Here is a 17,566-nt window from a genome sequence, read left to right as displayed (position 1 = left end):
GCCCAGGGCTTTTGTTATCAGACAGTTGCTCCAGTAAAGGAAATATTGATGATGGATCAAGAGAGGGACCGCTTAACAAAGACTTATGGAAACAAGACAAGTTCAATCTGTAACAGCACTCCAAAAAATCCTTGGATAGGTTTTTAAGAGGCAAATTACAGATTAGTAATAATAATAATAATAATAATAATAATAATAATAATAATAATAATAATAATAATAATAATAATAATATTTTTTAAAAGGTTCGTAACAGCGTTACTAAGGCATTAAGACACACCTTGAAGAATGTATCTGCCTCCTCCAACTTTGTTATTTTCAGATGGTGTGCCAGTGCAGTGGGTTCAATGGATTTACCTTCACGACTCAGCAGCAGCAGCTTTGGCTCTTCAATGAAACCATAGACTTGCAGCATCTAGAGAAAAATAAGCTGTCCCTTATAGTTGAACCAAAGTGTATGTAAATTGTTGTTTCATGTAAACCAGTTACCCCCCGGCCAAAACCTGGAAGTGTTTCTATCATCTATAATTCCTCTCTCTTTCTCAGTGTATGTGTGTATGTGTATGTGTGTATATATGGGGTCTCCTACCTGCTGTAACAGTCTCCGAGCTGGGCACAGCTCTCCCGGAACGCTGCCTCTAGCTCCCCTCGTTCTCCTGGATGCCTGCAGACAACTGGAGTATACACATTATTTTGGACACAGTAACTTTTAATACAGTAAATACCAGTAGTACTGCATAAGCATTATTGGTATTGTAAACTGTGTCCAAAATATGAGATTTAAAAGTGTAAGAAAATTGGCATTGCAAGACTAGCTTCTAGTAGTGCATACTAAAGTCTGCTGTCTAACTGATTGGCAACAGTGAGGCTTAAGGTAAGACAGCAAAGCAGAGCGTTCACATGCACATTTTTGTCATTCTCCATTCTTATTCATAAATAGTATAAAAGTACCATTTCACTGTAGAGGTGAAGTGTTGAAACAGTATTAACAACATACTGATTCCATCCGTGGCCACTTTCAGACAACGCCTTTTGCTTTGTACTGGCTGACTTTTTTAGACCAGTAGCAGAGTAAAACACAGCACAAAAAAGTCTAACAAAGCAGGTTTATATGCAACATTATCTTTACAACGAGACTGGGGATTGAAGATAAAGGAAACATCCAGCCAACACGTCTGTAATGAAAGCACTACTCTTACAGGGATTACAGGACACAGCAATGTTATACCCAAGGAGAACACAGAAGCAATCACAAAGTGGTGAAGATTTTCAGGATATCAAAGAGGGTATTCCTTGGTCATGAATTAGCTCTAAAATGTAAGCAGCGTGGTATTAGTTCTTCAGTACTAATTTAAGACAATGTCCAGTGTGTTAGAGTAAGTCATTATCAGAACGTTTAAAAGGTTGCTGAAGCAGACAGAGGCGGACAACGAGAGCAATCTGGACAGGGGCCTCTAGTCCAGGTGAAGGAGATTTTAGATCTATTGCTAGGAAAATCCCTGTAAGGATTTGTTTGAAATTTAATTTGGCTAAAACAAAGTAGTAAGATATTTATGTATCAAATATACGATAGCCTCATCAGTTTTGTAACCAGAGACCAGCTGTTTCTTTAAGCACCCAGGAATAATTAAACCAAATCAATAAAAGTTTAAAGAACAATGTAGCATCCTCAAAAGACCAGGGTAAAGTAAATCAAATCACTCCATCACCTTCAGAAAAAATATATAGTAATGTAGTAACTCCAAGCCCCCACCTGGCACAGCTTAAGAAAATGTATGACTATGTATTTGCATGCTTTGATAAAGTAAATTATTGTTTAAACATGTCATAAGAAAAATGTTCATTACTTAAATCTCCCTGTGTGGGTAATCTGTATAATGTGAAATAATGTATAATGTGATATCTTGTAACAATTGTAAGTCGCCCTGGATAAGGGAGTCTGCTAAGAAATAAATAATAATAATAATAATAATAATAATAATAATAATAATAATAATAATAATAATAATAACTGTGCAGATTTGTGGCCTCTTTCTTTAATTTGCAGCTCTACTGCAAATGTTTGCTTATAAAATCTTTTTTCTACTTTTTTGAGATTTACCTGTCATCTCTTCACCGATCACGCTTGTCTTGTTGTATGGATGTCCAAGGTCCACTAGGGGGCTTACTGGTGAAATTTTAGAGGTATCGTGAGCTGGTGATCCATCAGTGCTAGCTTCTAGTTGTGCGTCTTTAACATTTTTCTGATTGATCAATTAACATCCAGAGGTTTCTGATGCTTTAAGGAAACATTTATATTCTGTCATCACAAATATACCAAATTGTTATTATTCTTTATTTTAATATTCTTATATAAACCAATGTGTGAGCAATGGTATTGTTGTTTTTGTTAAGAATACAGTGTAATGAATTCACAATGATTCATCACTGTATTTATTGTGGCACAACACCTCATATACTTTTACAGACTGTATTTTCTTTTTAAAGTACACTGTAAAGTTAATAAAGAGCAGTTTAGGAATATTTAATTCAGATTTTTTTTAAGTCAAGTAAAAATTAACCCGTAGAGCATTCAGGGGTGGAAACTATGGCTGTTCCTAACATCAGTAAAGATAGAGAGGAGGGCTATATTTTGTGAGTTTGGAATTACAGGATTCTAACTACCAAAAGTATAGTTTTGAGTAATCAAGCTGTCAAGTTTTCATAGACCACATCTGAATGTTCTTAAGTAACATCTTTGTCTGCTCTCGTTTCTAAAACGTTTTTATGTTCTTAAGAAGAAAACAAACAAACAAAGATTGCGCTGCTCACCCTGGCTCCCAAGTCCATCTCATCTGAATTTAATTTAAATTCTTAATCCTTATCTTCATTAATAGGGCATAGCTAGATTATCGTGGGTTTGCTGTAATGTCAGTATATTCTAAGGCTGAATGAACTAACATTTTAATGAGGATACATTATTGCCTTTTTATCGTAATGTTGTTCTAGCATAGTATTGACTCTATACTTGTTGTATTTCATTTTCTGAATGTATTGTGTGATTGCATGCGTAATAGATTCCATCGTCCTGAATATATTCCTAGTAAATCAGCAACGATTTGTATCAAACACGATGTATGAGCTTTAGATGTGGCGAAGAGTTTATGAGTTCTCATTTAGTTCTTATTTAGTTTCACTTAATTCTGAAGAGTAACACATTTTAAAAGTACTGCTCTATGATAACAATTTTAGACGTAGATGATGAAACTGGATTGCTATCAGTATTTGGTTTGGCAGAACACGGACTGTTGACCATGGCTAATATTTACTTTTTGTAAGAGTGGGCAGTCGAACAAGTAGTTATGTACCTTTATATTAGGCAGGTTCATTGAGAACATATCAGTTTCCGCGTAAGTTCTTTTTAATAAATATCATTAAGAAAAGTAAAATATTACATGTAGATAGCTATCACGGATCTGTTTTCTTTTCTTTTTTTTTTCAGCACAATGAATCCTCTAAGTTTCCTTGTTGTCGGGACGCTGCTGTCTAGCACCTGGTCTCTTCCTCCCACAGGTTTTCCATTGCAAACAGTTTTTTGTAATGACACCGATGTGGAAGTTGCTGCTGATTTAGCTTTGCAGCGTATTAACAAAGAACGAGAAGAAGGCAACGTTCTTAGCCTCTTCCGCATTAATGCTGTCCAAAAGCAGAACTGGGTAAGTCTCTCTTCCATGTTTTGGGTCTGAAATCCTAATGGCTGGGACAGTTTGGAGATTGTAAATCCTAAAAATGCATTTGATCAAAATATAATAAAGGATCTCCAATTCATTTTACGATACAGCAGGAACTTCAACATTCTTTGCTTCCATCGTTACTTTTGTTTGTTCTGATGCTGTAACAATGAGAAATGTACCCAATAATTTGTAAAAAAAACAATGTAATTGTATGTAAAAATAATGTGATATCTTGTAACAATTGCAAGTCGCCCTGGATAAGGGCGTCTGCTAATAAATAAATAAATAAATAAATAAATAAATAAAGATGATGATGAAATTGTGATACGTATTTGATTATGCGTTGATAGCATTAGAAGTAACTGCATTTATCTGTGACACCTTTTTTAAAATCTTTTTTTAGAGAAGGGGGGATATCTTCTCCCTTGCCTTTAATGTTCTAGACACAGAATGCCACGTTCTTAGCAGGAAGGATTATAAGGAATGTGAAGTCAGAGAGTTACATGAAGCGGTGAGTATTTGAGTTACTTCCTCTAAAATAATAGATTGTAGTTTTGTGGTTTGGAAACTATACAAAGGGGTAAAAGGAATCTGTGCAATGTGCTTGTTTTAATGCCAAGGTTCAATTCTTTTTGCTGAGGCACAGTATGTGTCAGGTGTGATTGTATATACAATGTTTTTAACCTCTCCTTCTATACCTCCGAGTCTGACTGGTGACACAGAATATGGGAATGAAGCGGGTCAGACAGTGCTTTTGCATTTTAGGTTGAATCCACCGAAAGATGACATTGAAAAACAACAAATCATATTAATATACTCCATTTTACCAACAGGTTTATGGAGTTTGCAAAGCCGTTGTATATGTTGGCCAAGGAAGTGATGTTAAGCTGCTCAGCTATAACTGTACTTTAAGTCCAGGTAAAACATTTTTAAACACTCGCTCACGCATTTAGCAGTCTAATACTCTACGTCTAATGTTTACTGTATATTGACTGTATAACTAATTTCATTGCAGTTGCAAGAAGAGAGATTGCTTCAATTTGTCCAGATTGCCCATCTGGTGACTCCTTAGACAAGCCAATATACACTGAAATTGCAAAACTGTCCCTTTCAAAATACAACCTTGAAAGCAACAACAGTAAAATATTTGCAGTTAAAAACATCACAAGGACTTCTATGCAGGTAACATTCAATCACCCTATACAAACATGAACCTGTTTTTAAAGCCCTTTTTAATTTTATTGAGATTTTAAAATATGAATTAATCAAAGTTTATTAAAACACAAAACCTTGGTGCAAATAATGTATTTTCCCAGTTAGGTAAAAAATAAAGGTCCATGTCTATTTTCTAAAAATTCCTAAACTAGCATTTTGAAGTGGGTTGCAAGGTTTGATGTGCAGCACTTGCACTGATGCCCATGATTACCTAGTTTGACAATGATGATCGTACAGTATTTTAATTGCGTTGTTGACTTCATTGATAATGGATGGTGTGTTGGAGTAACTGTTTGCGTAGAGCATTATGCTGGATTACTACATCCTTGGTCCTCCAGTTGTAGTTTTTAAAATGTCAATGGTTAACTAACAGTTTAAAGATATATTGATGCAAGGTTTTCTTTCTTTTCTTTTCTTTGCAGTCTGGGTTTGGAAATTTTTATTTTGTGGAGTTCACTGTCTATCAGACAGGGTGTACTAAGGATAACCTTCTTGAAAATGGCGTCTGTGAGATTGTCGACCTAGTTACAGTAAGTTGACTTGCTTCCTGATAACTGTTATTCTACCCCGGTCGTAGTGTTTAAAATGACACTGTTTTAATGTGATGATAAACCCCACCATTTCATATCCTCTATCTGCAGCCTGAGGGGTTTCCTTTATAGGGCCATAACACCATTGCTTAATCGCATAACAAAAATCGAAAGTTCTAATTGGAGACTTCACTATTTCTTAACGGTTGCAACAAAGATTTAACTTGTGAGTTATTGAAAGTCTGATATTATTATTATTTATTTCTTAGCAGACGCCCTTAACCAGGGCGACTTACAATTGTTACAAGATATCACATTATTTTTACATACAATTACATTATTTTTTACACATTATTTTTACATACAATTGCCCATTTATACAGTTAGGTTTTTACTGGAGCAATCTAGGTAAAGTACCTTGCTCAAGGGTACAGCAGCAGTGTCCCCTACCTGGGATTGAACCCACAACCCTCTAGTCAAGAGTCCAGAGCCCTAACCACTACTCCACACTGCTGCCCTAAGATATGATAGTCTGTTAAGATTTAAGATTTTTTTAATAACTCATTTTATTTTCAGCGCTATGGTTACTGCAAGGCTTCAAAAATTGCCGAAGACCCAATTGATTCTGCATCGTGTACAATTTATGAACCAGAGGTAATTGCTATTGGACTTCAGATGTCATTTATTTTAGGGCTGTGCAGCGACTTGGAAAACCAGAGGAATTCCCATGAACATGTTTGTAAATGACTAGGTATTTAAATTGAATACAAAATTGGTAAATATACAACTGTAAACAAATCCTTCTGTTTGCGCTGGTCTAAATAATTATTGAGTACCAATCAATAGCGGTGTGATTTCGTATCGAACCTGTCATGATCAAACTAACTAAATCCACTCAAATTGTAAAGATTATGTGCCTTATCTTTATTTTATCCATTTGCGATAAAATCATTTTAATTTCTTTGGGGGGGATGCATTTCCATATAAATGCATCATCACTGCAGTTAATTCCAGGATTATAGTCCTGGGCAAGATTTAACCTCAACAAAAACTACACCTCTCAGTATACACCGTGGAAGATAATTCGGTTAGTGACTGGCTCTTCAGGTAGGGCTACAGAAAGGTCACATGTAGGCAAACAATTGTGACATAGCTAGTTTCGCCACATGTTTTTTGTCTGTTTACGGCCATGGTAAAACAGTACTCCCCCCACTGAAAGGAAAATTCCATGCAGCTTTTAATATCCATTGATTGGTACTCAACTGTATAGATGAGGGCATACAAGAAAAATTGAGCTTCTCGCACTGAACACGTTTTTTAAATGACTTTTAAATTTACTTTATAAATCCAAGTGCTTGCCAGTACTATGTATAATTAAATAAATAATACATTGGGTTAATTGTACCTGGTTATCAATTAAGCACTAAAGATCTAAAGATAGTTTTGGATAAAGGTCTTGGTTAGCTATAATATTTTTCATGTTCCATTTCTTTGACAGGATCAACGGAAACCTTATCACAGACGTACACATTGGCTTAAGAAGAAGTGTGGACAAGGGCATGGACAAGAACATGGTCACAGATGTACCCATGGTCACTCACACGAGCAGGGACAGAAACATGGTCACGGATATACCCCTGGTCACTCACATGGTCAGAGACGTACTAGTGGTTACTCACACGAGCAGGGACAGGAACATGGTCACAGATGTACCCATGGTCACAGACATACCCGTGATCACTCACACAAGCATGGTCACTCACATGGTCACAGATGTATCCATGATCACTCACATGAGCAGGGAGAGGAACATGGTCACAGATGTACCCATGGTCACTCACATGGTCAGAGACGTACTAGTGGTCACTCACATGAGCAGGGAGAGGAACATGGTCACAAATGTACCCATGGTCACTCACATGGGCATGGATTGAGCCATGGATGTGATGAAGTACTTGTTGAGGAAAGCAGCCAAGATCATCGTAATGACTCTTCGGAGGGTCATGGCTTTTATGCCCACTGTAGACGCCTAGTAGGATCTGTGATTGTTCTTCCTCAGAGTACTGACCAGGTGGATCTTCCAGATCCTGTTCTCACTATCCCTGAAATCACCTGGATCCCCAGTGCGGTCATCCTGCCATTCCCTGATAAATCTTCTCCCGGATGCCCTGCGGAACCAAAGCTTCCACAGCTGTGGGTTCTGGACCTATTAAAACCTATCAAATAATAATGTAACTACCCCCCCCCCATGCCAAACCATAGTTTTAATTTTTGATGTTTAATTAAATGTTAATAGCACAGGTTGAAAGAGAAAAATATTGGATAATTTCAGAAACTGCTAGAATTATTAAAATTGGGAATAGTCATCTGATGTAAAACGTACTATGGGCTTATCCAATTCTGAATTGTTTAAAAAAATAAAAATCTTTTTAATCTATTAAAATATATCACTGTCGTCTATATTTTGGTTTAATCAGTATTGTTTTGGTACATACTCAAATAATGGAAATTCAGCAAAGCAGTCGCAGCATTCATGTTGGAAGTCTGTTCTGTTTTTGTTTACTTCAGTACCTCAACAATAGTAATCAATGAAAAAAAACAGTTAGGCATATACAATATTTATTTCAGACACTATTTCATGGTTTTACCAAGACTAAGAAATAGTCAACATTTAAAATTAATTAAAAATCTATTTTAGAAAATAGGATAATATTATCAGTTTGAGTCAAGTCACCTAAGAACACCAACAGGGTGCAGGAGATCTGGATCCTCTATAAACAGGGACTGAATGAAGTCTGCTTGGTTTTTTTGGCGGCCCGGGACACTCTTCTGAAATGGTTTCAAGGAAAGGAATGATGACCAAGTCACTCAGTCCCCCTGCCGCGGAATCCTTTTGCTCATCTACTGCTTTACCAGGAATAACGGGCAGGAGAATATATATATAGAAATATATGACGCTCTGCAATGACCTTTGTGCTGTTAAAAAAAAAAAAAAACATTTTACTGTAGAAGCAGGGCATGCAAAATACCTGACTATTCTACTCTCCTGGTTGTTTTTTCTCCCTTATACTGAAATTAAATATTCATATATTTTATTGTACTAATATTATACTACCCTTGGTTCCTTAGGACCCTATCAATCAATCAATTAATCAATCAATCAATCATTATTTTATGTAGCGACTTTCATAGTGGACCACCATCACACCATTTACAAGATGCAGTAACAACAAGAAAATCCATAATACTTTAAATACAGAGAGATGCATAATATATGATATACAGTAAAAAGATTCATAACACATGATAGTAACATTATACATGAAATAGTAGCAACAACAGCAGCTAATAGCAGATATCAGGCTTAAAGAGCATGGAAAGCAAGAGAGAACAAGTGGGTCTTGAGAGTTGATTTAAAGCGAGTGACGGTGGGAACATCACGCACCAAAGCTGGGAGAGAGTTCCAAAGAGTCGGAGCCATGAAGCTAAACGATCGTTCTCCAAGTGTGGTGCACTTTTGCTTGGGGATAACAAGCAGGCCAGAGTCGGAGGACCTCAGCTTGCGGGCAGGGACATAGTAGGGGACCTGTGTGATGAAGGGCATTGTAGGTGAGCAGGAGTTTTAAAAGTAATCCTAAACTTTACAGATAGCCAGTGCAGCTGGGCACATCAAATGTATTATACTGTACCAAGCCTTATGGTGCAGTTGTCGCTGTACAGATTATGTATTCTTCGAATCCGGTTCATGTAAAGTGTTGCCTGACAGTGCACATTGACCTGCCAATAAAACCAAAACTCAAATCAAAATCCACAACAGAAAAAAATGATATCTGTATGTTGATAAACATCAGTCAACTTGAAGAATAATTTTAGTTGCAATGTATGTATGTATGTGTGGATGGATGGACGGATGGGTGGATGGATGGATGGATTCAGATATCTACAGACGTGCTCAAATTTGTTGGTACCCTTACAGCTCATTGAAATAATGCTTCATTCTTCCTGAAAAGTGATGAAATTAAAAGCTATTTTATCATGTATACTTGCATGCCTTTCGTATGTCATAGAATAAAGCAAAGAAGCTGTGAAAAGAGATGAATTATTGCTTATTCAACAAAGATATTCTAAAATGGCCTGGACACATTTGTTGGTACCCCTTAGAAAAGATAATAAATAATTGGATTATAGTGATATTTCAAACTAATTAGTTTCTTTAATTAGTATCACACATCTCTCCAATCTTGTAATCAGTCATTCAGCCTATTTAAATGGAGAAAAGTAGTCACTGTGCTGTTTGGTATCATTGTGTGCACCACACTGAACATGGACCAGAGAAAGCAAAGGAGAGAGTTGTCTGAGGAGATCAGAAAGAAAATAATAGACAAGCATGGTAAAGGTAAAGGCTACAGGACCATCTCCAAGCAGCTTGATGTTCCTGTGACAACAGTTGCAAATATTATTAAGAAGTTTAAGGTCCATGGAACTGTAGCCAACCTCCCTGGGCGCGGCCGCAAGAGGAAAATCGACCCCAGAGTGAACAGAAGGATAGTGCGAATGGTAGAAAAAGAACCAAGGATAACTGCCAAAGAGATACAAGCTGAAATCCAAGGTGAAGGTATGTCAGTTTCTGATTGCACCATCCGTTGCTTTTTGAGCGAAAGTGGGCTCCATGGAAGAAGACCCAGGAGGACTCCACTTTTGACAGAAAAACATAAAAAAGCCAGACTGGAATTTGCTAAAATGCATATTGACAAGCCACAATCCTTCTGGGAGAATGCCCTTTGGACAGATGAGTCTAAACTGGAGCTTTTTGGCAAGTCACATCAGCTCTATGATCACAGACGAAAAAATGAAGCTTTCAAAGAAAAGAACATCATACCTACAATGAAACATGGAGATGGCTCGGTTATGTTTTGGGGCTGCTTTGCTGCGCATGGCACAGGGTGCTTTGAATCTGTGCAGGGCACAATGAAATCTCAAGACTATCAAGGCATTCTGGAGCGAAACGTACTGCCCAGTGTCAGAAAGCTCTGTCTCAGTCGCAGGTCATGGGTCCTCCAACGGGATAATGACCCAAAACACACAGCTAAAAGCACCCAAGAATGGATAAGAACAAAACATTGGACTATTCTGAAGTGGCCTTCTATGAGTCCTGATCTGAATCCTATCGAACATCTATGGAAAGAGCTGAAACTTGCAGTCTGGAGAAGGCACCCATCAAACCTGAAACAGCTGGAGCAGTTTGCTCAGGAAGAGTGGGCCAGAATACCTGTTAACAGGTGCAGAAGTCTCATTGAGAGCTAAAGAAAATGTTTGATTGCAGTGATTGCCTCTAAAGGTTGTGCAACAAAATATTAGGTTAGTGGTCCCATCACTTTTGTCCACGCCATTTTCATTTGTTTTATTATTTACAATATTATGTTGAATAAAAAATCAAAAGCAAAGTCTGATTTCTATTAAATATGGAATAAACAATGGTGGATGCCAATTACTTTTGTCAGTTTCAAGTTATTTCAGAGAAAATTGTGCATTCTTCGTTTTTTGTGGAGAGGTACCAACAAATTTGAGCACGTCTGTATGTATAAAAATCCTTATCTGAGCTTCAACATACAAATATCCCTCAAAAGCTTTCAAAAACAGGGGCCAAATGTTCTGTAACATTTAAAAGAGGGGTTCAGTGTAAATGGAAACAAAAATACTTACAGACTTGTGTTCTGGTCTTTCTTTGTAGCTCTTCTAGTCCTTCTTGCTGAGAGCATGGTATTCTGTTTCCAGAAGATCTATTGTCAGGTAATAAACAGTCCTCAAAGATGGACATAGTGCCCAGTATTGTACAACAAAGAATCTTTGACACCCATACGCATTTTGAGAAAAAACTAAATAATTCCCCCCCCCCAAAAAAACTCCCCTTAAACTTGGGTCCAAAATTAATTTCCTGAAGTTCAAATGCAGCACTCTTCAAATATTTTGTAACTGGCTGTATTTTTCATTAGGACTGTTCATACATTTACTAATACAATAAAGTCCTGCATTGTATGGCTTTGGACATGAGTCAAAAATTATTTTAGTATTCAGTATTTTAAATGAAATCAAATTTGTTTTAAACCATATAAAGGTTTTGAACACGGTACATTTGGATTTTAATCTCTACCTTTGGAAGACATTTTTTGTCATTTTGTGCAATCCGTATATGAACAGATACATTTCAGTAGTTTAATTGACCATTTTGCTTGCATCATTAATGAAGTTTACAATACATGTATTTAGCTACCCTTATCAGCTACATAGACCTTGTTTAACCTGCAAAAACCATGTAGTTTAAGAACAAAGTTTTTGCTTACAGTTTCACTAAAAAAAAGTTATCTTCACAACAGTATATTTGTCTAACCTTTTCAGATCTCGGATAATTTATTTAGCGGTAATCTATTAACCAAAAGTCAACAGCAGATATTTGACCAACCTTGAGTCAGTCCACGTGAAGGCTGTATTGTAAGAGCTGGCATTTACAGAGCAAAAGTACACATTGACACATTATCACAAACATCTAAATGTTGTTTTGCTTTCCATAGCTGTATATAGTTGTCATTTGAGCATGACAAGATTACACCTCTTAAAACTAGTATGTTTTACTGAATGAAATATGTAAGCAAAGGACCTAAGGATAGTACCGACTATAATTAATACATAAATCTACTCACAGCTTCCTAAATATTCTTTCCCTATTCATGTACTATATGGATTGTGTGTGTGTGTCTTTTCATTTGTTGGGTGTTTCTCGATTCATTTTGCCGCCACTCTATTTGTTACTTGGTGGCACTATATCATATAGAACAACAACCACATTAAAAGATAAATACAAATAAATAAATATTGTGCGGTATTGTTTTAATGGGCTGTGACAGGATGAATGGTGCAGTGCAAAAGATGTGGAATGTCCAGACTGGAGTCTCCCAAAGAATAATCCTTTTTAATAATTAACAAAAATATCATAACATAATCCAAATGAAAAATAATAATATACCCCGCTATCAGCGATGATATTGGGGTAAAACAACAACAAGTCTCGACTCAAAAAGTAAACAAAAGACACTCCTTAAACCACAATCCTCCGTGCACGAAACTGTGCACTTCTCCTCGGTGGATCGTGGTGCGTGCGCTGTGCTGTGTTGTGCTCTGGGGTACGTGCTGGCTCCGTGGCTACAGCCTCCCGTCCTCCTGCTCCTCTAACGACAAACACAAACAAAGACGTAATACAAAATAGAACAAACAAACACGTAATACAAAATAGAACACACAAACACCAGCTCCGGCCGGTCGCTCTAGTTTCTCAGCGCAAGAGGAGGTTTTGACGTAGCTGCTTCCCCTTTGTACCCAGCAAACTCCTCCCTGCAGTCAGCCCGTCGACATGGTTTCTCCACTAGAGGGCTGCCCCGCAGCTGACTGCAATGGAATCGCCCTGAGTACTTGCAGCTACGCGCCCCTCCTAATATGGTCACCTTCCGGTTTCTACCTACCACCGAGGTGGCAGATCTGGGAGGCAGTTTACCTTCCCCCTTACACAGCGCCCTTTCTAATCGGGAGTGAGATTTACAGCATCGATCCTTTCTCTCTCTATCACATGGGCTGATTATGTACTAAAGCTAATAGTTTCAAATTCCTTGTGGGGGTCATGGTCTCGAGTAGGATGAGTACTGTAGATTGCTGATTAGAAACTACTTGTTATATATGTATGTGCATTGCTAGTTTCATAAAAAAAGTTTATCCATAAATAACAGATATTAAAGACATATTCAGTAAAACAAACAGACTAAAAGGAAAACAAACTCACAAACTGTTTATATATTTTTATTTTATTGACTTTTAATTGAGAAGATTTAGAAAACCTTTAACCTTTAATTGTTTGGAGCATTTTTAACTGGCATCTACCTGTTATTTTAATTTCCTCTAACTATATTGTTATGGTAACTTACTCTAATTTTATTGGGTCTGAATGCAATGTATCAAATGACATAAATACAGCTTGCGTTCTGATTTTATCAAATAAAAATATATTTGGTACTTAATGGGTTAAGTTACCCCGTAAGCATTCACTTCGACTTACCATTGCTAACATCGCTACTCCATGTGCCAGTAAGACAACAATAACAGTTTTTGACATCCTAATATACAAAATATATACAATACAAAGTATATAAAAATATACAGAAAGTGCAGCACGTAGGATTAAACCCACTATTTTGCTAATACTGAATATATTCGATTCAATCGCTCTCATAAAAAAGAGAATGTAGTGTTAACATTAGTTCATTACACTCCGTCAGACTAGAATTCCTAGTATAGGAATCTAAGCCAGTTTTCTCTTTCTTCCAACTCATATGAACATTAGCAATTATGGAGCTGGGTTAACCCTGGACTAGGGCTACCATATGACTCCATGTACACTTGAGCAGTTTGGGCAGTTCAGTTCAACTCACACCCCAATGCATTTTGGTAAGCGTAGTCCTACTTTGAAAGGTACCCGAGACAGATAAAACGTACTAGAATGCACTGAGAGTTGAAAAGCCTGAACTCTCCCAAACTGTCTTAGTGTGCATGGAGTCATATGGTAACCCTATCCTGACTAGACTTTTAACAGACCCATACATGTTAGGTAGGACCTGTATTAGCTTTCTACGTCTTTCTATTTCCGGGCAGGAAAACCACCAAGACCAGCCCTGAGCCACCCTTTGCTGTGTGCGACAGAGCCCTGAGGCTTCTTTGCACAGCTGGGTTAATCTTGCCTGCGTAGAGAACGCTCGACTCTAGCACAAAGGTAGCTCTGCAGACTGGTGCCCTCACAAACTCTTCTTCAAGTGTTTGCAGGTATTGACAGCACACCCCAGTAAATGGGGTATGAGATATAGAAATGTAGTAAGAGTCGAGACCCCTACCCTATATTCATTTCCTTTAGCTGACCAAAAAGGCCCCAAAGAAACTCGACTCTTCGTCCATGTCTACTACACTGATGTTACTGACTGTGACAAAAACTCTGTCATTAGCTTTCAGTTCAAACACTCCAGCTTGGTAGATTGAATACAGCCCGTACTCTGTGTTTTTGGACCAGCATGTTGTCCTTGCATTTTTCATTAAGAGTATGGGGTCGGGATAAGAGGATACTTTGTAAATGTACTGCAGCATCTGTTTGTTCCTTACAGATCTCTGAGACACTTCAGAGCCATCAGAGGGTGCTGTGTGTCGGAAATAGGTCTGGGAGTAGATGTGGTACAGTCCAGTTCTAGGAACGATCAGCTCGCCGTTCTTGAACTCCAGATTGTGCAGGAATGCCAAGCCTTTCCTAGATTCCCACGTCTGAATCTTTTGACCTTTGACTCTCCTGATCATTGCACCTACAAACAAAAATCAAGAAGTGTTTATATGCAATCATCCATAACTTCATTTCCAATGGAGGTCCCAAACATTATATCTCAACACTTTAAATACAACAACAATCTACTGCTGTAAGGACGCTGGTTTGTTTGCATGAGCTCCTCTTGAATGCTCAGAGTGATCCACCTCCATCACAACAAGAATGCATTTGGAATCACTGTCAAGATGAGGCAGGCAGTGAGGATGTATAAATAGATAAGAAATGCATTATATCTGGCTGCATTACTTAAATGTGAAGGCACATCAGACCCTTGTAGCTGTCCACAGAGGCATGCTAATTAAACTCACTTCCTTCTTTTTGTGCATTGCTCATGAAGTTCCCAGTGAGGTGAGCTGCTATCTCAGGGCGTGGAGATCCTTGGATTTCAGTGGTGAGGGATGGAATAACTTGGGACACTTCATCTGTAAGGGAGGATTATAGCATGAGTTAAACACAAGCACAGACTTGACAACAATCAAAGTGAACTTCTGCACACCAGCATATACAGAAATCCACTAAATAAATACATACATAAAATAAAATAAAAAATATTTATATACCTTTTACAGCAGATGATATTTCCTTCTGATAGCGATTTGACATGGTCTGTACAAATAATTAAATTAAAAAAAATATATGATTATTTTATACGAGGCGTGAAAATGGTACGTTTGTTCCACTGACAAGTATATAAGACTAATGGCCAGACCAGGTTTTTGTTTGTAATGTATCCTAAATAAATAAATAAAAAACAAACAAACAAACAAACAAAAACACAGTTTGATCCACAAAAAGTCTTAGGATTGCCAGTCTGATATCAATGATGTGTCCAATGTAACATTTTCATGGCGTGGCCCTGTTCAACACCCTTTTACGTTTGTCAGTTTTGTTGTTTACAAATGCTATGAAATAAATACAATTCAAAATCAAATACATGTTTAACATAACATAATGTGTGCCTCTTTCATAAACGAAAACGTGACAGCACTAAGTGACGGTAATACATATCTGATAAGATTTACTGGAATTATTTTGTTAGTAGCTACATGTACATTGATGTAAAAAGGTTTTTGTGTACCTTTTCTATTAAAAGGTGGAGCTGTTGCGTGACCTGCCAGCAGGGGTCGTCCTCGTTCTCTACTTCGATGTCTCCCAACAACTCCCAGGAGTTGAAGTTGGATTTCCCTAGGCAGGAAATACTGCTCTTGGAAAATGTTTCCTTCAACTGCAAAAATAAAACATTACAATTATACAGATATAGCGTGTCTTCTCTAAATTATAACGTTGTTTAATCATGTAGTGTTTATATATATATATATATATATATATATATATATATATATATATATATAGAGAGAGAGAGAGAGAGAGAGAGAGAGAGAGAGAGAGAGAGAGAGAGAGAGAGAGAGAGAGAGGGGGGGGGGGGAGAGAGAGAGAGAGAGAGAGGGGGGGGGAGAGAGAGAGAGAGAGAGAGATAACTTTGCTATCTATTTTTTTCTTTCATAAAACATAAGGGTGCATTTTGCTAAGGAGGGCAAATTAAATAAATCGTGCAGCATTTGTTACCACATATTTTACAAGTTCAAATAAGTTTGAGTTTCAGAATGATTCACTTCCACCTTAACAGAGTTGTTTTTGCGTGCGAATCCGCTTGGCTTGAGTCCAAAAAAACTAAACAAAACAAAACATAATCTTCTTGATTAGCTCCGTAAATCACGTCTCATTAAAGGTTCCAAAACAACACTGGTTTCAAGTTTACTTTATTTGTTACAATATTTCCTTTTAGACGATATGATCACTGCAATGTACAATGTAATGTTAGGCTGTGATAATTGTTTTTTGGGTTTTTTTTTTTTAAATCATTCCATCGTTTCTTATATAAAATTATATAAAAATATGCCGCAGCAATTCTGCAATAAATTGCACTCTAATGCAACATTTTGCACATTGGTTAGTATTTTTATCACAGCAATATTACTTCAGCATAATGCGTATTATGCAGTACAGTAAATAGAAAAGCTGAGTCCAAAGTATTGCTGAGTTGATGCTGCATTGTTTCTGCACGGTTGCATTTGAGATTTTGACTTACCGTAGTTAATGCATTGGTGAAGTATATGAAAGTAACAGCCACAGCTATGGTTTGCAGAAGAATTGCAAAAAGCATTAGAAATCCGAGAATCTGTACAGAGTTCGAGCAAGCCATACTGATGATCGCTATCCGACCAAACACTGGCTGAACCGAAAAAGATTTGAGTTTTAATGTGAATGTGGGTGGGGCTATACACACGGGCCTATAATAAGGAACTGGAACCTTCAGTTGTGTTTACAGTAAATCCTAAGTTTCGTTCGCGGTTCTTATAATTAAATCCTACAGAAAATGTCACTATCCTTAAACAAGATACTCTATTGTGTACAGCTAAATTACTACTGCTAAACAAGCACGAATCCCGTCAAGCCAATTACAAGTCTATAAAACAGTATGGCACAACAAATACTATAGGATTTAACACTTCAGGTTGTCTAACACTATGAACCAAGTACCAGTAGAAACATTTAGCTGTTGTGGGTTCAATCCCAGGTGGGGGACGCTGCTGTACCCTTGAGCAACGTACTTTACTTAGATTGCTCCAGTAAAAACCCAACTGTGTAAATGTATGTAAAAAATAATGTAATTGTATGTAAAAATAATGTCAAATCTTGTA

At 37.2% G+C, this 17,566-nt stretch overlaps 2 protein-coding genes across 2 annotated transcripts; one reads left to right on the top strand and one right to left on the bottom strand.

Annotated features, from left to right (window-relative positions):
- The first annotated feature begins 3,260 nt into the window (after positions 1-3,260).
- On the top strand, positions 3,261-7,901 carry LOC117423153 (histidine-rich glycoprotein-like). The gene is made up of 8 exons (XM_034038627.3): positions 3,261-3,389; positions 3,482-3,695; positions 4,117-4,224; positions 4,547-4,631; positions 4,729-4,895; positions 5,351-5,458; positions 6,035-6,112; positions 6,957-7,901. Exons 2-8 carry the CDS (start codon positions 3,486-3,488, stop codon positions 7,683-7,685), a joined length of 1,485 nt encoding a protein of 494 aa, XP_033894518.2. The 5' UTR covers positions 3,261-3,389; positions 3,482-3,485; the 3' UTR covers positions 7,686-7,901.
- Positions 7,902-13,287: 5,386 nt separating this feature from the next.
- On the bottom strand, positions 13,288-17,116 carry LOC117423082 (tumor necrosis factor ligand superfamily member 10-like). Its single transcript, XM_034038506.3, has 5 exons — positions 16,954-17,116; positions 15,943-16,089; positions 15,425-15,470; positions 15,173-15,286; positions 13,288-14,844 (listed from the first exon to the last, which is right to left on the bottom strand). The coding sequence occupies exons 1-5, from the start codon at positions 17,065-17,067 to the stop codon at positions 14,405-14,407; spliced, it is 861 nt and encodes a 286-aa protein (XP_033894397.3). The 5' UTR covers positions 17,068-17,116; the 3' UTR covers positions 13,288-14,404.
- Between the last annotated feature and the right edge of the window lie 450 nt (positions 17,117-17,566).

The sequence above is a fragment of the Acipenser ruthenus genome, chromosome 17, assembly GCF_902713425.1.
Source record: "Acipenser ruthenus chromosome 17, fAciRut3.2 maternal haplotype, whole genome shotgun sequence".
In the NCBI taxonomy this organism is placed as follows: domain Eukaryota; kingdom Metazoa; phylum Chordata; class Actinopteri; order Acipenseriformes; family Acipenseridae; genus Acipenser; species Acipenser ruthenus.
This window is presented reverse-complemented; position numbering and strand designations above follow the sequence as displayed.